This window comes from Cajanus cajan, chromosome 10 (genome assembly GCF_000230855.2).
Source record: "Cajanus cajan strain Asha chromosome 10, NIPB_CcT2T_4, whole genome shotgun sequence".
Classification (NCBI taxonomy): domain Eukaryota; kingdom Viridiplantae; phylum Streptophyta; class Magnoliopsida; order Fabales; family Fabaceae; genus Cajanus; species Cajanus cajan.
This window is the reverse complement of record NC_138526.1, coordinates 41,384,855-41,406,686: the sequence shown is the minus strand read 5'-3', so window position 1 is coordinate 41,406,686 and position 21,832 is coordinate 41,384,855. Positions and strand designations below refer to the sequence as shown.

Here is a 21,832-nt window from a genome sequence, read left to right as displayed (position 1 = left end):
ATTTATTTCAGAAAGAAATTAAATATCTGTATGAGTACATACTAAAAAGAGAGAGAGTGAGGGGAAAAAATACATGTGTTTTTATTAAATTTATTTAAAATTTGACAAACAAACCACTAAATGAGTAAGAAAGATAAAAATAATTTTTATTTCATTTGTATTATATGCACTTGTAAGTTTAAGAAGTAATATTTCTTTCGTAGATAATGATTATAATAATGGATAATGTATTATATTAAGAGAAAAGTTTTCTTTCATGGATAAAGCATTAGACATAATGATAATACATTATGCTAATAGGAATTATAATATGCGTAAAAATTATCATATTTAAATATGGTAAATTAAAGTGGGTGATGTATTATGTTAATATTTGTATAAACAAATGTGAATAAAGAGAGAAAAGTAAAATAATATTTGTATATATTATTTATTTCTACATAAAAAGTTAACTATATAAAATACAATTTTAAAATATTAACTTCCTTCTATCTTTTTACTTAATTTTACTCTATCAATCAATTACAAATTTTATTTTATTTTTATCAAATTAATTATCATACCAAGAATAGCATAACAATAGAATGAGTAAATCAACGGTTGAATTTATTACATTTGTTTTGTAAAAAAAAAAAAAAAAAAGGTTATGAAAGGAAACTACTTCTAGCTAGTATAAGTAAATTTCTTCCTCTTGTATGTTCACGGGAGAAATTAATTAATTGTGATAAATTATTAGAACTAGATGCAATTTCTCGTGAGACATTGGGATTAGGGAATGAGGTAGCCGAAAGAACATTTCCAAACTTCTCTAGCTAGCTAGGGTGACTGAATGACTAATTCAAAGCAATAGTGGAAAGTTAAGTCCGCCATAAAGAAAATTTTTGCAAATCTCTTGGCACATACCACAAAGGTCAAACACACACACACACACTAAGTTAATTTTAACTTCTCGAATTCTATGTCCCACCCCATGATTCCAAAGTCGTCACACATTTAATCATATCTATGCATATTTCTTCATTGTTAATTACATATATTAAATATTCTCTTCATATATGCTTTCCGTGGGAGACTTGCTTCTTAAAAACTTATTGCACCGAACCCCACTAATATATATTTTCATTATTTGTTCATCTTATTCTCTTGTTGGATTTCAGATACAAAACTAAGGTGGCTTCAATGAGTACCAAAATCAAAGCTCCTTCTTCCACCAGTGAGTGTGACTCTTCAGAGGAGAGTGGTTGGACTAAGTACTTTGAGGATTTCTTTAACGACCATAATGTTGATGATCAGAAATGTTCTATGTCTTTCTCTGGTATTGACTCCACCTCCTTTGCCTCTGATGCTGCTTCCTTGGCTGCTACCAAAAAATTAACTTATAGCACACAAGCTGAGGAATCTAGTTTGAAGAAGAGAAAGAAGATCAAAACAGCTTTTGATGATGCTTTGGAAGATACTGCAAGTTCTCCTATCAAAGGCCCCAAGGTTCTTGTTTTTCCTCTTTTCTTAATAATTCTTCCTACATTGCATTTCCTTTCAATTAGTTGAAGTTATATATGTTAAGTAGTTTTAATTCTATAATTTATCCTAATATTTTAGGTTTATGTTAAAAATTTCATATCAACCAATGAGTATATATATAATAATATATATAAGTGTGGAAGACTTATAATTTTATAAACTAGTCTTATAAAGTTAACTTGGTTTTAAATTAAACCACTTGAAAATATATAAAAATAAAAAGTAAGAGAGAAAAAGGACTTATACCATCTTAATTTGAGCAACTCAATTTACATTGATAATATATAATTTTATTTTATCTTTTACCTTTTAGCTATTTGGGAGGGAAAGGAAAATGCATGAGATTTTTGTGCTTAATTAATCAAAGACCATTTCCCTTTTAATAGATTTTTTTCATTCTTTCTTTTTCCTTATTAATGATGTACTACTGTACTCCTTAATTTATTTCAGATGCCTCGCAATCCATATACATGTATGTTGATTATGCAACTAAATTAATTAATGAACAACTTAATTAAGCATTTTTCAATTAACAAGTTGCTTTTTTGTTTTGATTTTGCAGGAAAAAGGAAACACCTCAGGAGAAAGAGATGAAAGGAAAGAAGTGTATTTTAATGGGAGGGATAATGACCACGCAGAACTGAAGAAGAAAGGCCTTTGCTTAGTTCCTTTGTCGATGATAGTGAAATATCTATAGGTTGATTAGTTCCATGCCCCATGTACATTATTCCATGCTAGCAAACCCCAGAAAGAGAAATAAGTATAGATATATACAATAGGATACAAAATGACATGAAGAAAAAAGAGTTAGAGAAAAATGATAATTAAGTATCAATGGGGTGTTTGTATTGTTGGGTCTGAAAAAAAAAAATAGTACTCATGCATTTTTCTCTCTTGATTAGCGCACATAGATAATCATGCTAAACAGCTAGAGCATGTTGTATATAATGAATCAATCATTATTTATAAATTTCAGTCTTTCTTGCAATTGAAACACATGCAATTTGTGTATATCATGTCCTTTTTAATTATTTGTTTCCAATTAATGATGCCATGGCTGTACATTACCACTTTTACTCTAGGATAGGACTTGTGTATATGTGTGGAACATAATGACGCAAAGACTACACATAAGAAACGGAAAGCATAAAATGACTAATAGAAAAATATCTATAAACATTGTCACGACTAAGCATAAGAAATGGAAAGCATAATATGAGTAGTGTCGGCTTTTAATAACTAGTTATCGACACCATTATAGTCTGTGTAGTTGGTTTTAAAGATTAAAAATTAGTTTTTAATATAATGAAATATTAAAATTGTTTTTAAAAAATTATTAAAAAAAATTATGCTTAGGACAGTCCAGAGACAGTTTGACTGTCGATATTTGCGTTGACTAATTTTTCGTAATTATTTCTGCCTTTTTTTTTTTTGTAATGAAAAGTAAAAACTATAAAGAGTGAAAGAGTAATAAGCCAGATAAGATAACTAAATATTTTATACGAGTAACCAAACCACTAACATTTTATTCTAAGAGTGCTTAATTATCAAGATCAATGAATACTAAACACACATTTTTTTATTAGTTTTTTAAAATGGGAAGTCGTGAATGGAACTCAGACTTGCTCTTTTTTTTTTTTTTTTTAACGTTAAAATAATATCTTTTACATGATTTTGTTTTTTTGAAAAATCAAGTCGTGATTTAAAATATGACCTCCTTTTATTAACTTTTTTAAAAAACAAGTAGAAGTCGTGTTAATTTGTGAAAGTTTTACTTTAATACAAAAAGTCGTGTTTCACGAACACAACGTATTCTAATTCGGAAATTTTTAAAAAATATCTTAATTTGAGAATTTTAATTTTTTTACGCCAAATAGGTAAAAAAGTTCAATAATTGTGGTTTGACAAATAATCAACTTATAAAGCTGAAACCATGCATTGCAGAGGAAGGAACTACATTATTGTCTTTCATTTGTTATATTTTCTTTACAACTAGAGGATGATTATTATAATTTTACTAGACTTGAAGTTTTATGTTAAAGGTTTAAGTTTTTTTTATAGTTAATAAAAATTTATATTGTTATTCTGTGTAAGTACAAGTTCAAATTTAAATTTTAAAAATTTAACTTACCTTAAAGTTTAATCTCTTTAAAATAAGATTATTTTAATTTTAATTCTCTTAATTTTCTTTATTTTTGTTTTAAATCTCTTTAGTTATTTTCATTTTTATCTTCTCGTATTTTAATTGTTTTCGATTTTTTTTATTTTATTTTGGTCTCTATAATTTTTTCACTTTCTTATTTTGGTCTCTTTAATTTTGTTTTTGTTAAATTTAACGACTAATCTGATAATAAGAATGAAACTGAGAAATAATTTTTTTTACAAAGATAAAAATAAAAAAGAAAAAAAAGCAAAAAAATACTCTATTTAACGTGACTAAAAAATTATTTAAATCTTAATATACTAATCAGTTCCTGGAGTTTTCTTGCTTAGCTAGGTTAACCAACTCCAACAACTCTATATTACTATTAAGAAATTACATATATATATCGGTAGGGTGTGAGAGAATATATTATCGATTATGAAAATAACAACCGACATATATGAACAAAGGGAGCCAGCTCAATGGATCGGTAGGTAACATACATTTTTGAACTATGTAAGGTCCTTCCAACAAAGCAAGGAGAAGAAATTGGAAAAGAGCAAAGTTTTCTTGTTATGCATACCTAAATTTATTAGGTGCAGGTAGCTAGTTTAGTGTTTTTGAAAATGATTTGAGAGTTTCTAAGGAATATGCTAGCTAGCACGTGTAAGAAATTATTTTTGAGATAAATTCTCATGCATATCCATGTCTTTTTCAGGTGACTAATTTCCTCTATGGCTATAATTAGGTCTAGAAATTTCATCCAAAAGAAAATATTCTAGAGGGAATTGAAGCCTTCTTTTTTCAGACACCCATATTAAAAATGTGTCATCAAACTGTTTTCAGTAAATTTGGTTTGATAAATTCTTTATATTCCAACTAACAATTTTAACTTAAATATATTTAATAAATTATGATTTTTATGCATTTTTTAATCATTATAATGAAATTTGAATCACATAAAATAAATATTATAATGATTAAATGATTAATATGAATATTGATTAAATAAATCATATAAAAAACATTAACAATAAAAAGAATAAAACAAGAAAAGAGAAAAAAAAAAAAAATATATATATATATATATATATATATATATATATATTACATTAAATAAAAAGAAAGAAATGATACATAAATACATACAAACATCTCTTGAATCGAAAATCATAAAAATAGACAGAATAGTGTATAGAGGTTTATGTAATATTTCTAACCCCTAACTTATGTTTCGATTTGAATATTTAAAGAAAACAATTTACAATAATCATTTAATATATCGGCTTTTACACATATACTACTTGAGAAATCACTTAACTGAAAGTAACTTTTCTAACTTTTTCTTTTTTAATGTTCAAAATTTCATTTGTTGATAACTTAATCGCCCTGTTTTAGATCATTCAAATAACTCTTTTTCGATTCTTCTCTTTAAATATGTCGAAAAATTGCAGATAATACAAACATAATAATTTTTCCGGAAATGGAAATGAATGGCTCTATGATTATACCGATACCAACGTGAACCACGTACGAGGTGTGTTACTCGATAGAAATTTCCTGTGTAGGAACCAGTTAGGTAGCCACGAAATGCATGACATTCTGTTGGTCATTATTTAACATTATTTGGTTTCCATGACAAGGTCGTTTCATGCGCTACTACTCTCTCCCACAGAAAATAACTACAACTTTAACGTTAAAATAATCTCAAAATAATTGATGTTATCGATTTTATATGTAATATCACATATTGAAAAATTTTAAATAATATAAACAACACTCATACATAAACTCGAGGCATTAATAATATATTATGAACTTGAATCATTTGTCACTCTTTTAATTTTTTGACTATACTTAACCATAATTAATGTGTGTAAAATTATATCAAAATTTAAAATTATTTGATAGTTTATTATATTATTTTATTTTAATATATAAAATATTATTTAAAATATATGTAAATATTTTTTGTTAAATAATATATTTAAAAGAGACTAAATCATTTGAAATTTCATATATATGACCATAAATATTATCAAATACAACAATTGAATTGATTAAATTTATATTTTATAAAAAAAAGTTATTAAAGATATTATTTTACAAATTTGACACTGATTTTTTTTAACAACAAAAAAAATTTATTAATCAAGTACAAGAGGTACCATAAACCTATTTACAATAGGAGAAAATATTAAAAGCATAAATTGAACACGTAAATTTGTTTGTCATCATCATAAAACCTCCTCCTTTATACCTTAGAACAGATGCAAAGATCACTGATTGTTACATTATTGTGAAAATGTAAATCGAAAATTCTCCTTAAAACTTGACAACCACAACCAAGAGGTAAAGAGAATGCACTTGATAATTTTGTCTAGATCAAAGCCTTCATGTTCAAACACATATAGATTTCTATGCCTCCACAGGGTCTACATAGTCGTACTCCATATTATGCGCCAGGTTTCCACTTTTGACTTGGACAATAATGGACCCAAAATGTTGTTCTAATGACTGTGGTAGGGGAAAGGGGCATTTAGCCAACTGAGCCATTGTGTCCATACCTTATCTACTAGAGGACATGTGCACAAAATGTGTGAAGAGCTTTTAGGTCCTACTTTGCAAAAGGCACATAATATCTCTTGAGAACTTAAGATGGCATTTATTTTTACCAAATTATCAACTGTTGGTAGTCCTCCTTGCTGCAACCTCCACATAAAATAATATGAACTTTGGGGGAGCTAAAGTATTCCAAATTTGTTTAAAAGTTATGGTTTCAGTGGATCTTGACTCTCTCTCCCTTTCTCTCTCTCTCTCTATATATATATATATATAATATATATATATATATATATTATATATATATATATAGAGAGAGAGAGAATGATCTACTTACTTTAAGAGTAAGTCTTAATAAACTTATTTCATTCAATAACTCACCACTTACATTATATTTCAACAATTTAACCATTGAATTAAAAGTTCTTAATATATATCAACTCTACAATTTTTAAAAATTTTGAAAATTATATGATACTTCGTTATATAGATTCAAATCAACGTATAAAATATTTTTATAATTATTTGTAAATTTGAATTAATGAAACGAAATGTACCTGTACGAGGGTACGTCGATAATTTGGCTACTTCTCCTAGATCTTCATCTTCCACATGCTTGTCCTAGGGGAAAGTGGTGTATCTATAAAAAACACTCCAACGCTCAAGTCAGTTCTCGGGGTCATAAAGATCAATGTTAATCAATTCTGGTAATTATGAAAACATACTTTTTTCGTCACTAATCATCCTTATTTATATTAACCATAATGCCATAAGTAGGCATATGACTGGATCCATTAGTGTTAATGTTTGTAATATCAAGTTATGTGGGCCATTGTAATGAGCCAAGGACTCCTCAACTTGATTCTTATGTTTGTGTAATTATACCAAGAAGTTTTCGATCTTCCTCTTGTACCTATCCGGTTTACGAAGTATCAAATAGTTTCACTTTTAAAAAAAATCGTAGACTTGTTCTATTATTAAGAACTCTTAATTTAACGGTTTAATTATTGAACTTTAATATAAAACATGAGTTATTGAGTGAAGTAAGTCTGTCAAGACTTATTCTTGAAGTATTGGATTCATCATCTCTCTCTCTCTCTCTCTCTCTCTCTCTCTCTCTATATATATATATATATATATATATATATATATCACGATTTAATTGTTAAATTAATTTTTTTTAATTAATAAGCCAAATCTACAAACTTTTATAAATTTTGAAATTTTTTTAATGCTTTGTTATATAAATTTAAATTAACTTCTAATATTTTATGGATATCCATCAATTTAATTTAATATAATGAAGTATCAAATAATTTTAAAATTTTGAAAGAATTTGTAGACATGGTTTATTCATTATTAACCCTTAATTGAATGGCTAGACTATTGAAATTTAATATAAAATATGAGTTATCGAGTAGAGTAATTCTACCAAAATTTACTCTTAGAATTAGTAGATTTCTCCCCTCACACACACACATATATACATATATATATATATATATATATATATATATATATATATATATATATATATATATATATATTAAGAAACAATTCAAAAAGTTAATATATTAACTTTGACTTTTTCTTTGAAAAAGAAAAAACAAAGGCAAACAATGAGGGCATTTTTTAATTAAAATTTATATTAAAACAAGATACACCTCACGTATAATTAGAACCAATCACGACCTCTTTGAAGATTTTTAATGGAATTAGAGATTATCTACCAGATTCTTAATATAAGTCCGTATGAATGGATATAAAATACAAAGTAAATCATATTCGATTCCTAATCCTAATTAGTAGAAGCAAAAAAGACTTAACTAAGTTTTGTCACCCTAGTGGAACACCTGATACTTTGTTTTGTTATTTATATAAAGTTAAAATATTTTTTAATCTATATAATTTCACTTACTTTATCTTTTAATCCCTATAATTTAAATTGAATCTTTTAGTCTCTATACTTATCTTTTTCAATCATTTTTAGTTCTTATAGTTTAACATAAATTTTTAGTCCCTATATTTATAATTTTTTAATCTTTTAGTTTTGTTAATTTTTTATAATATTGTCTTTTTTTTTTTATGTTGACATAATAGAAATATTAATTCAACTTTGCGTATTTAATGCCAAATTTATTTTTGTTAGACATATTCTAAATTTGGTTTCTTGACATTATGTCTCTTTTACACCTTCATTTGCAACACCACATGTTTTTTTTCCATTCTTACTGCACCTTTTAAATAAAAACATCACTCAACTATTTCCTTCTTTTTTTTTTTTTTCTTTTAACGATAGAGGCACACATTTTAAATAACTACATTTTTTTGTTTTATTTATTTATTTTGTAATGAGAGAATCTAGTGGTACGTACTGTGGATAATGCAATTGTTCTTCGGGAAATTTTGAATGGCATGAAAAAAGCAAAGAAAAAGAAGAGATGTGGTTTTGAAAATTGATTTGGAAAAAGGCCAATGACCCCTTTTTTGTGATTTGCATGGAAAATTTATCCCTAGCAATTAGGAGAAGGCAACGTTGAAGCTACCGTATTTTCTAATTTATTTATTTAAAAGACAAATTAAAAACCATTACAGTACTTTCTTAAAAAGCACTGTTTGCGCATCCAGGGAATCGAACCCTGGTCAGTACCGTGGGAGGGTACTATGATACCACTACACCAGATGCGCTTGTGTGAAGACTGAACATTGTTGCAATTATTTATCGGTGTAAAGAGCTAAACAAATTTTGAATTATACAATAAGTGAAATTATGTCATTCATCATGTTTTATTTCTTTCAGTTGTAGTAATTTCTTGTGTACATTCATTCAAAGAAAAATTCAATATAAATTCATTTATTATAGGTTAGGTTAGTTCGAATTTATCAAGTAATAAATCTCTTCATGCACTATCCAATCTAATTATATTTTATTAATGAAAAAAAATTATCTTACCCAACTCAACACATAAAAATGTAATTGAATTGGTTTGAATAAGTTGAATTATACCCCAAATATAAAAGTCATATTTGATAAAATTTTATTATATTACAACAAAACTACAATTACATATATGTAATGAATCAAATATTTTAATCATACCTTTTAATGTATTCTAACATTTTGGAAATATTTTAATAAATCAAATGTTATAATTCCCTTACATATATATTTCTCTTATAAAATAAGTAATCATATATTAATAAAAAATTTACACAAAAAGTAAGACTATATTATTAAATCATATGTTTATGTGTATGTTAAATTAAAATTTAAAAGAAATAAAAATATAGAGTAAATTACATTAATACTCTAAATTTTTTTATGAAATTACAAAAATACTTCCTACTTTTTCTACTCCTATAATAATCCTCTTTAATTGTTTAAAAAATTACATTAATATCTCTAAAACATTACATTAATTCTCCTAGTTATTTTTAAAACATTACATTATAATATTTTTAGCTCCTTGTAAATGAGGTTACCTCCTAAAAGTTAAAAAAGCAAGAATGTTTGTGAAATTTTATAAAACCTAAAAAGATGTCGATATAATTTATTCTACGATAAATAAGAACCATTGATGGTCTAACTAATTAATCACATTAGCAAGAATAGCAAAAATTAAAATCGTGAATAATATTTTCTATGCATTTTCATTACTTGTATAGGAAACACAATTTTTTCCCTTCAAAAGTAATTACTTAAGGGTTCAATCAATTCTATATTTTATATTTTTTTTGTATTAAAAATTAATATTTGCGCATACCAAGTGAGAGAGAGTGCGGAGTTTTAGTTAGTATTGAACGAAAACTCATAACAGAAAAGCTAACAGTTGAAGAAAAGCTCTTTCTCCTTCCCCTGCGATCTATTACTATTACATCTTAACAGTAATTACACTCTTAAATCTCAATCCTTTGGGATTTGAGCTTTCTCCTCTTCTACCTTTTTTTAACTTTTCCTTTTAATTTTCCTGTGAAATTCCATTTTCTTGCAACCATGATTTCTTCAAGCAAAATCAAATCCGTGGATTTTTACAGGTTAGGATATCCTTATTTTCATATGTATTGATATTTTCTTTTCCTTCTATATTCATGCATTTTGCCTTTTTGGATCATCATGTTATATATATATTTGAATGCATGGCTTGTGTGTTCACTTGCGAATTTTCAATTACAATGTTGATGTTTTCGTTAATTTGATTATAAGAGTGTGATTACCGATTGCTTCAGAAAATAACGTTGTTCCTGATATTCTCTTGTTGGTTATAGTCATCCCTAGGTGAGGTTTACGTAACACGTGACTGTGTGTTTTATTGTAGCTGTAATTCAATTGTTTTGCTGATATTATGAATTTGATTTAAAAGGTTTTTATGTATCGAGAATGATTCGAGAGATATATGCAACATAAAAGAAAAATGATTTATATATTGTCTTTGTGCAAATTTGAAGGTAAAAACATTACTGAATAAAGGATTTAATTTTGAATTTTGTAGGAGGATGAGCACAGTGATCACTAAGTATCGTGTAGCTCATAATCAATGATTTTTTTTTTAGTATTGACTGTAAAGATCATTAAAATGAGTTTTATCTTTCTTAACAATTATATATATATATATATATATATATATATATATATATATATATATATATATATATATATAAGTTTTAATAATAACTAGTGAATATCTTGTGCCTTCAACACTCCCATTTCAAAATTCATTTAGTATGTAAGAAAACATACATTTAAAGAGAGAATATATTTGAAACTGAAAAGGAGGACATGCTGGGTTAGATCGAAAGAAATTTTAAAATTTGAAAAAGAATAATTAAGGGTCTACCTGGTTTAAAAAAATGTTTTTCATTTTTTTTATTTCTTATTTATACAACTAATTACGAAATTTCATTTTTAAGAAAATTGTTCCCTATCTTTAAATATAGGTATATGAAACACCAAAACCTTTTTTTTTTTTTTCTCTTTTTTTTATGTAAATTTTAGGAAGTAAGAAATAAAGTGAAAACAAAGTAATTTTTTTTGTAATTATTTGTGAAAATAAGAAATGAAAGAAAAATGTTTCCTGGAACCAAATAAGCAATAATATGTTATTCTTTGGGAAGAGTGGAATAAGAAATTAAATCACTCAAGTAAAAGGACTCAAAAAATATAAGGGTAGATCTGTGAATGCATGTGACATGTAACATTTTCTTTTTGCCAATAGATATATGTGTTTACTGGTTGTCTTTTGTTTACAGGAAAATTCCAAGAGATTTAACTGAGGCATCATTATCTGGAGCAGGTTTATCTATAGCAGCAGCTCTCTGCATGGTGTTTTTATTTGGAATGGTTTGTAGCTTTTACCACTAATATTTATGTTTATGACAAGTAAAGCTTTTAATGCATGCATGTGTTCTAGCTGATATTAGATTATATTCCTCAATTTAGTTTTGTCAAATTTTATCTTAGAGTTGATCGTCAAAATTCATTTTGATTTATGTCATGCAACCTTGTTGCAGGAACTTAATAGTTATATGTCTGTCAGCACCTCTACATCTGTGATTGTTGACAAGAGTTCTGATGGGGACTATTTACGTATGGATTTCAATATCAGGTACAAGGCTAAATAGGCATTTACTATCTTTATATGTACAAATTATTAGCAAAGGAGATTAGCATACTACATATAATAACTTGGGTCGTATAATATTTTTGTGCCATCAGTTTTTTTTTTTTTTTTTTTAATCAAGAATGTGCAACTCTGCAATAGAGAGAATCTATAAAGGGTATTTCTTAGGATTTCATAAATTTATCATCAAAATTTTGGTTAATTGTTGAAAAAAATACTTATTAGATAGAAATTATTTTCTTTAATGAAGAGGTTAAAACTTTTTTATGTTTCTGTATCAATATTGCGTTCATGTAGTACATTTCTTTTCAAAATAGTATTGGGATGGGATGTTGAAAAAAAAAATTTAATTTATAATTGATACGTTGTGATTGTTTGTCCAATAAACAAGAAATCAAGGATTCACGAGGTAATAATTTTGGTTTTCAATCTTTTGATTTTTCTATAATGATTTCTATTCCTTGTTCAATTCATGTAGTAACAATAAATAGTTATAGTATTATTTTGACTATGCTCATTTAATTTCATGGCTATTTATTAACTTTTCTTTTCTTTATCAATTGTTTTTTCTTGATGGCTCCAATTTACGTTGTAGTTTTCCTGCCCTCTCTTGTGAGTTTGCATCAGTTGATGTGAGTGACGTGTTGGGAACAGTAAGTTTCTCTTATTCCATTTGATCATCTCTTGAAAAGAAAGATTTGTGTTCATATACTTCCTGAATTAATTAACCTTAGTGTAGTTAAATCGTCTTTAAGACAAATCGAAAAAAATTAAGATCTCCCTTTATTTATTATATTCATTTGGTTAATCTAATATGGTCATAAAATGTTAGTTTACTATCACTAATATCTATCAATGGATATTAGTTAAAATTAATTAAGTATCAAAGTGTATATTGTCTAAACATAATGGGATATTATTCATGGAAGGAGTTTGCTATAACTTTGTGAATTCAAACCTAAACAGTAAACAACCTATAATTAACTGCTAGAAAATGTTTTTTTTTTGTACAGTGAAAATGTTGTTTATTAGTTCTTTTAGAAATTTCTTTGTTATTTTATAAATAAATATACCTTAAATAGTTTAACCTCATAACATTTATTCATTAATAGACTTTCAAATTTTAATATGTTACCTTTCCCCCCATGAATTGGGAAATAAGGCAATGAAATATAAGAAGTACAGACATAGATTTAATACTTCTTTATGAACTATTCTTTTTATTTTCCAAAATGAAAAAATCCTTAATATCTTTTTATGAGCGTTATGATTTTGTGTGCAATTGTGCCATACCTTCATATCTTTGGTTTCTTGATGTTTCATCCTTGTCCTTATTTGTTACATCTTGTTTTCAGAACAGGCTGAATCTAACAAAAACAATTCACAAATTTTCTATTGATTCAAATTTAACACCCACTGGTGCTGAATTCCAATCGGGAACATCTACTGACCACATTAAGCACGGTAATGAAGCACATGAAGAGTCCATTGAAGGTTGTGTTGTACTCACAACACAAAACTTTGATAAATATGCTCATCAGTAAGTGGGTTAATAATGCAATTCTTTCATTTTTTATTTGATCTTATGTTATTTGAGAGTTGTATAGCTCTTTTTCTCATCCTGCCTCAAACTGCACAATATTTTTTTGTATCATTTACCCTGTTTTGGATAATCTTTTGGCAGGTTTGCTATTACAGTTGTTAACTTTTATGCTCCTTGGTGTTACTGGAGTCAACGCTTGGTAATTATTTTATCATCATTTTTTGTTTCCTCACCACTTCAACAAATAAGGCACTTCTTAATGTCTTTATTGTTGTCTAAATAAATTTATTAATGAGAGATGAATAAAAACAAAATTATGAGAATTTAGACCTAAAATAAATAATACTATATCAATGTGGACTATATGTTCATAGGAACCTCTGATTCATAATAAGTGGAATTAGAGCTTATGATTCGATCATGTGATTGACTCAAACAAGTACTATGAAATTGGTGATAAATTCAAGTATATATAAAAAATTTTGTGTCATCAATTTTCTCGAAACTAGGTTCATATATGAATAACATTCTTTTTAACATATATTAAGAGGCATGTTCCGTACGTTATCGTGAACTAATGATGGAGTTGTAGTGTAAATACCTTGAGCATGACCAAGCCATTAAAATACTCATGGATTGAAAAGACAGTTTCTATTAGAGAGAGTTAAATCATAGTCTTTTGTTTAAGGAGGTAATTGTTAAGATACAATCAAAGTCACATATCATTAGAACAAGAGGACGAACATGAGTTTATATAAATACAAATTGTCTCCATCAATAAAAAGACTTTTAGCTGATGATAAAAAATAAAACCTTGAGGGCTTAAATTCAAAATAGACAATATCATATTAATGTGAAAATTGATGCCAAATAAGTGATATCAAAGTTGACGGATTTTACCAAACGACTAGCTAAGACGAGTATGATGAAATTGGCTATGGATTTGGACACAAATTTCCTTATATCAAAAGTCTTCCTGATGGTAGGTTCATGTATAGAGTTAGGAAGCATGTCTCGCTATTGTTTAGATACAATCATAGTCTCACATTATTAGAACAAGAGGAGAAATATGTGTTTATAAACACACAAATATCTTCATTAATTAACGATCTTTTAGAAGATGACCAAAAAATAAAACTATAAGGATTTAGTTCTAAAGTGAATAATATCATACTAACATGAAGATATTTGTGAAATTTCAGTATACAACATATACTTTTATTTTTCTATTGTCAATAGTTTTATTTTATCACTTAAGAAACAAGCATTCCCTTCGGTAGAAACCATGTAGTAGGGGGTAAAGGCTAATTTCAGTGCTTAGTGCAATGCAACCTCATCAAGAAATACACTTTAATAATGACTAATGTAATTTCATGATACAAAAACTTAAACGATATGGCATGCAAATGGTGTAAGTGCTACATAGTACATATCATCTGCCCATATATAAGATTATTGACGATTTACTTAATCATGATGAAAGAAATCATGTGGAAGTTTTTTTGTTTAGTGATTTAAGGTTTTTATGCGACACTTTCATCTATTTCCTTCCAGAGACCTTCATGGGAGAAGGCAGCTAAAATAATTAAGGAAAGGTACTTTTAATTTTACTGTGTTCCTTCTCATTCCTGGAAATTACATTTTAGAAAATTTATGGTGTCATCTCTTTTATTTAATGTTAATTATCATAGCATCACTTTACTAATTTGATGTCTTATTTGTACGATTGCATTTTTATGTAGATATGATCCAGAAACTGATGGTCGTATTGTTATGGGAAAGGTAGATTGCACTGCAGAAGGAGACTTATGCCGAAGGTACCTCTGTTTAAGGATTCAGTTTCTTACTTGCAACTAATTTAGTTATCTCTTTGATCTTTCTATTATATTTATTGATTATTTAGGTTTTCTATACTTTATGGTTTGACCATGTCATATAAACCATCTTCAAAGTTTTTACCTTGGATGAGAGTACTAAGATAAGATAATTACGAAGGCAATGACACTAATGGATTGGTGAAAAAAATGACCACAAATTTAAACTTTTTGGTGAAAAAAAATAGGAAACAAAATGAGATAACTTCATTGTCATCCAAAATTGTTCTCCTAGAGTTTGAGGCTGGTCACTTGTGGTTGTAGTGAAATAAAATGATGCGTATGGGTTAGAAAAATGTTTTTTTTTTCTCTCTTTCATTTTTACCATTATTAAAATGTGTATGGGTTAGAAAAATGCCTTTTTTTTTTCTCTCTTTCATTTTTATCATTATCAAAATGTGTATGGGTTGGAAAAATGCCTTTTTTCTCTCTCTGATTTTTACCATTTTCAAAATGTGTTTTCCATCAAGTGGTCTCATGCCACTAATCCTAATATTGGATATTAATCCTGATGAACCTATCTTAATTAATGAAACAAATCATAAATAATGTGGTTGTAATATTGTTGTTGTGGTGCTCTTCGCAACCGTAACGATCCGCAATTGTAATGTGTTTTTAGATCACTAGAAATTTTGCAAATCAACTGTAATTTCATTTTATTACATGTTTTTTTTTCCCAAAAAACATACATAAATTCAAATTTTAATCTTCTAATCTAATAAGTTTGGTTACATGAAATATTAAGAGAAGAAGAAAGTCAACTAATAATAATTGGTTGGAGTATTGGAAAGTATATAATGCATTTTAAGAAAGAAAAAAAAAATTGAAGTGAAGAATTAAGAAAAAGAAATTTAGTTAATTTTTATTATTATAAAACTATTTGTTTTAGCTGAATGTGAATATATAATAATTTCCCGTCGTAATGAATGGAATCCACGTCGTAACAGCTGTAATAGTCTTAACCGCGTCTACAACCAAAATTTAGAACCATAAATGAGAGACTATAATTAAGGAAACAAGGAACCACGTTATAAAATTGTAGACAATCAATCCCTTAATAGCGTGTTTTTCACGTTTCGGACGTGAATACAAACACACTCTAAATAGCTTTCTTGAACAACAAAGAGAGTAGACATGAAGTTGAAACTGATGAATTGATGGCAAATCGAATATATGGAGAATTGGAGATCAAGGTGAGTTTGGGGTAATTGACAGATAGGGGAAATGAGGTTCCATTAATCGCCACACACGTTAGGGAGGTGTGTAAGAAAAGTTTGACACAAAACAAAGAAGGCACACATAAGGGGTTGCATGGTGTTTGTTAAAAGGACGTGGACCGGTTTTACTCTTAACAAAGCAATTTAGAGCTAGATGTTGCTGTCTGGAAAATTTGTTGACCAGTGGTGGCAGTGTGAGGCAAGGATGTGGCCAAAATGATATCACAACAGAGGATGCTAGTGCTCTCCAGGGATGTCACAACTGTGGAGTGTGGCTGGATATGCTTCTTTTTCTGAAGTGGATGCCAGAAAGGTGACACAATGGTAGACATGACTAATTGAAAGAAGAATCGTGAAAATAAAGCAGAAATATGATTTGAGCATGGCAGAGGAGTAGTTATGGAACAAGTCACAGAAGAGGGTGTTGCCCTAATACTATGTTCAAATTATGGGATTTTAGGTATAGAGAGAGCAGAGAAGATAGAGAGTAAAAGAATGGATATAATCTCTTAACTATTTGGATGTGTTTATATGATCATAAAACTTAGACCAGTAACCCTCATTTATACAAATCATAATCCTACTAAATAGAAACAAATTCTAAAACTTAATCTAACATATGATAAGGATAATATCGGATGTTTTGATGCATTCTAACAAAGATATTCATCCTTTGTCATATTATTTAATGTATTCTGTCATTGCATACCAGAATTACTCCCAGGAGGTTAGAATCATGTCGAGATCATAGATTTTCACAAAAAAAATTTATGATATAGGTTTATGGATAATTGCTTAGCTTACTATGAAGATGGAGATGAACTTTAAACACACTTATTAATTGAGCATGATTGAAAGCACATGTTCTTCATTGTAATTTGATATTTCCTGTTGTCATTTTTGCTAATTTTGCTACTTTTTATCCAGGCATCATATACAAGGTTATCCTTCAATTCGTATCTTTCGTAAAGGAAGTGATGTTAGGTAATAATACAAATTAATTTATTTATTTTTACATTCTATTTTGGAAATTACACACTCATGAGCTTATCATTTTAAGTATATGTTTAATCATATTACATTTTTCCATGAGAATGATATATAGTTTTTTTTTTTCCTTTGAAAAATTATGGTAATGGTCCTCAAATCGTGTCTAAAATGGGAATAAGGATCAAAGGCCAACGATAGTAATGACAGAGGCATTGGAAGGATGTAAGGGTGCTAGTATTTGAATAGGTGATCGATCAGCTTAATTTTGAAATGAAGATCATATGGGAATTTGTGATGTCCTATGTAGTAGTAATGAAAGGAAACCTACAACAATGTCAATTAAAAGAAATCTACATGATCAATATCTAGATAGCTTTTGTTTACGTACAGCTAGAATACTGAACCTCTTTGGTCAGGGATTGTGTTCTAAAAGCTTTGGATTTTTGATCATGTCTTGTTGAATCTTTTTCCTATTTCAGAAGTGATCATGGACACCATGAACACGAGTCCTATTATGGAGATCGTGACACAGAAAGCCTAATCAAGGTACACATTATATTTAGTTTAAATTAACATTATTTGAATCAAGTTTAACATAAAAGAGTCTACTCACTGTTTTTATATGTGATTGAACATCGCTCCTTTACCATTAGAGTGAAACATATTTGATATAAAGTATCTTCATTGCAGACAATGGAGCATTTAGTGGCATATCTCCCTTCTGAATCTCAGAAGTTAGCTTTCGAGGAGAAATCCAGTGTTGCCAGGAATATAAAAAGGCCAGCACCATCAGCAGGGGGATGTAGAATCGAAGGATATGTGCGTGTCAAGAAGGTATACTCCCATATGGATAAAATTAAATCTTCTATTGTAATGCAAAAAAACTCCGGTGCTTCCTTGTTTTCAGATGTGAGGATGAACTAAGATTCACGTAGCTCTGAAAATAGCTGATACTTTTGATTCCTAGCTTCTTTTTAAATTGTCTTTTGCTTTTAATAGAAGTTTTAGTTGCTAATATTAAAATAACGGTTTAAAATTTCCTCAAATTTTAAATAATTTATTTTGCTTCTCAATTTTAAAATTAATCTTCTTAGTTCTTGTAATTTAAAAAAAAAATTGTTTTAGTCATTCAAGACCACTAGTTGCATCCCTGGTAGCAGTGTTTTAAAACCCGGACCGACCCGGCCGGTCGGACCGGTTGGACCGGGAACCGGTGGTCCAGCCGGTCCGAATCTGAAGTTGGATCGGTTATGCAGTCGACCCGTTTCAAACTGGATTGAACCGGTCAATTTTCCGGTTCAACCGGTGAACCGGTGGGTCAAACCGGTTCAACCACTTTTTTTTTTTTTTTTTTTTTTTTTTTTACATTTTTGTAAGGGATCATAAATCACAAAAATAATAATGAAAATTGAATCTCTTAATGAAAAAGCAAGGAGTCTTATTAAATATAACAATGACTACTTGTTCTAATATATTTGTTTGCAATATATACAACTTAAATAACTTTTATAGTATATTATTAATTTTAAATTATATATTTAATAATGCAATATCTATGTAAATATTACATATATTATTTTCTGATATTAATTGCAAGCATATTATATATGTACGTATTATTTATATTTTTTATTTGTATTAATATACCGTTTAACATGTAATTTTTTTATGTATTTTTTTACAAAATAAAAATAAAAATAATTTTAAATAAGATGGAAAAATTGAAATTTAAAATAAGATATGAATTTATTAAAATTTATAAGTATAAAATATATTTAATATGAATACTTTTTAATAAAAATAAATAAAAATCGAGTCATGCGGTTCAACTAGTGACCCACCGGTTCAACCTTTGACCCACTGACCCAGTACCTTAACCGGTTCGATGACCGGTCCGGTTTTTAAAACTATGCCTGGTAGTAATAAATTGAGTCATTTGTACATCATTAACCGAATTTAATGTAATGTTTTTATTAATAAAGGATACAATAATAGATAGATTTTATGCAAAGATTCAATAATAAGCGAGTCTTATTTCACAGATCATGAACGACATTTAAGCAAGGATATTGAAATAAGCCTTTTTCAAACTATTGAAACTAAAAAGTCAATTTTAAATTTGAGGATCCCAGAATTTAAGCTGTTATGCTCTTCGCAGGTTCCCGGAAACTTGATCGTCTCAGCTAGATCTGATGCTCATTCCTTTGATGCTTCTCAAATGAATATGTCACATGTCATAAACCATTTGTCGTTTGGAAGGAAAGTGTCACCTAGGGTCATGAGTGATGTGAAGCGGTTGATACCTTATGTTGGAAGCAGCCATGACAGACTGAATGGTCGCTCATTTATCAATGCACAAGATTTAGGAGCAAATGTTACTGTAAGTTAATATTTAAAATAAAAAATTCTAATTTAGTAACTTCTTTATTTGATAATATGATTTTTTTATGGTTGGCATCATCATGTTTGATTGTTAATGGACAAGTCATATTGACCTGAATCTTGAAGAGTAAGATGCAAAAATAGATAGCATGAATGTCCATGGCCTAAGGAAGTTCTACTCATTTTTGAGACTATAATACCTTATAGTCTTCTCCTTTATAAATTACATACCAACACCATTTTAGGACAAGGCGGGGCCTTCCCACTCCTACACTCATAATCTGGAAAATAATTTTGATACATTACATAATGCTTCTAGACTTCTGCAATAAACACGGAAGTCAATGAAAGGTTTGCTTCCTATGCATGGTGAAATTACATCACTGAAGTGAGGAGACCTCCTTAAATCTTCAATCTTCTCAACTGTTAGCTTTACTATTTAAATGTGCCAACTTGTTGAACCTAAATATGTTTGAGTTATTATCTTGATTGCACCTGTAATCTCTATTTGAAGCAGCCAAAAAGATAACAAATGAAAACATTGAAAAGAAAGCAACATGGAGGTGGAAACCACCTAGAAGTTCCTTTATTAGGTGTTAGTCTCACATGAGACAACATAACTTTTAGGAAGATGTTAACCAGTGTCCTCAAGGTACTGGTTTTTTTTTACAATCATGTTATTGATGTGAAGTATCCACTGATTGTATAAATAATTAACTTCTATCAAGAACGTAGTTGACCACTTTGAGTTAGACCTCTCCACCAAACTATGTTTTTTTTCCATCTACAAGATTCAAATCAGATGCTTGCTTAAAAGCACCGAATTCAATTCCTTAAAATACCTGAGAAGGAATAAAAAGTGGAAAGTTTTTATTGAAAAGTGTAGCAACACACTATCATGTGTAACTTTAACATAGTTTTGATGACATTAATCATGGTTATTTCTTTCGGTATGGATGTTTACAGAAAGATGAGCATCTCCCATGCTTGGAGATTTATTTACACATTTATTGAATATCTGTGGCTGCAGATGGAGCATTACCTTCAGATAGTTAAAACAGAGGTGATAACAAGAAAAGATTATAAATTAATTGAGGAGTATGAGTACACAGCACATAGCAGTGTGGCACAGAGTTTACACATTCCTGTTGCTAAGTTCCATCTTGAGCTCTCCCCCATGCAGGTTCACTCATGGAGATTATAGATTTGAATATAAGTTTCTACTTTCCTTTTAAATTCCCTCTTGGTTTACTTGTTTATTTTTGTGAGCAGGTTTTAATAACGGAAAACCAAAAGTCCTTTTCTCACTTTATTACAAATGTGTGTGCTATTATTGGGGGCATTTTCACGGTTTGTATCTCATATTACTAGTGGTTCAGTACTTGAAAAGTCCACTATTTGTTTGGTTGATCAATCTTCTCTGTGGTTTCAGGTTGCTGGAATTATGGACTCCATTTTGCACAACACTATTAGGCTAATGAAAAAAGTTGAGCTTGGCAAAAACTTTTGATAGATAGTTGACAATTTATTATAGCATAGGGCTTTTGATTTCTCTTGATCCGCTTTACCGAGGTCTTTTGGCAGATTGTTATCTATAGATACACCATAAAGCATAAAAATGTAGTTTTTTTAGTTTTTAATTTGGTAAAATGATCATTACATTGACTGTGAACACCATAAATGCATCTTGTATTTCCCTCCACTAAATTTTTATACTTGGTTATGGTTGATAAAAAAATGTTGCTTTGATGTATGATGAATAATAATGTTGAATGCAAAATTGGGACTGAACTGATTAAATGGTGACAAAAATGAAAAATATTTATGAATATTGAATTCCCTGCTACATTCGTTGCATTTCAGTTACTATTAGATGACGTGATTGCAATATCGAGAAGACTAATAGGGACTAAAAGGTTAATCAAAGAAACGAGAGAGAAAAAAAAAAAAAAAACTTTCATGTTTTTTGATTTGATTTTTTC

At 28.4% G+C, this 21,832-nt stretch overlaps 2 protein-coding genes and 1 non-coding gene across 3 annotated transcripts; 2 read left to right on the top strand and 1 right to left on the bottom strand.

The window, feature by feature from the left end:
• The first annotated feature begins 899 nt into the window (after nucleotides 1-899).
• Nucleotides 900-2,491, top strand: LOC109787824 (vascular-related unknown protein 4). The gene is made up of 2 exons (XM_020346396.3): nucleotides 900-1,485; nucleotides 2,084-2,491. Exons 1-2 carry the CDS (start codon nucleotides 1,180-1,182, stop codon nucleotides 2,216-2,218), a joined length of 441 nt encoding a protein of 146 aa, XP_020201985.1. The 5' UTR covers nucleotides 900-1,179; the 3' UTR covers nucleotides 2,219-2,491.
• Nucleotides 2,492-8,843: 6,352 nt separating this feature from the next.
• Nucleotides 8,844-8,914, bottom strand: TRNAG-CCC (transfer RNA glycine (anticodon CCC)). Its single transcript has one exon. It is a non-coding gene; the product is annotated as a tRNA-Gly (tRNA).
• A 1,081-nt stretch (nucleotides 8,915-9,995) lies between these two features.
• Nucleotides 9,996-21,659, top strand: LOC109787825 (protein disulfide-isomerase 5-4). Its single transcript, XM_020346399.3, has 15 exons — nucleotides 9,996-10,261; nucleotides 11,474-11,564; nucleotides 11,735-11,829; nucleotides 12,440-12,497; nucleotides 13,200-13,384; nucleotides 13,529-13,586; nucleotides 14,942-14,982; nucleotides 15,130-15,204; nucleotides 17,406-17,462; nucleotides 17,948-18,014; nucleotides 18,159-18,302; nucleotides 19,627-19,848; nucleotides 20,881-21,033; nucleotides 21,123-21,200; nucleotides 21,283-21,659. The coding sequence occupies exons 1-15, from the start codon at nucleotides 10,221-10,223 to the stop codon at nucleotides 21,358-21,360; spliced, it is 1,443 nt and encodes a 480-aa protein (XP_020201988.1). The 5' UTR covers nucleotides 9,996-10,220; the 3' UTR covers nucleotides 21,361-21,659.
• The last annotated feature ends 173 nt before the right edge of the window (nucleotides 21,660-21,832 follow it).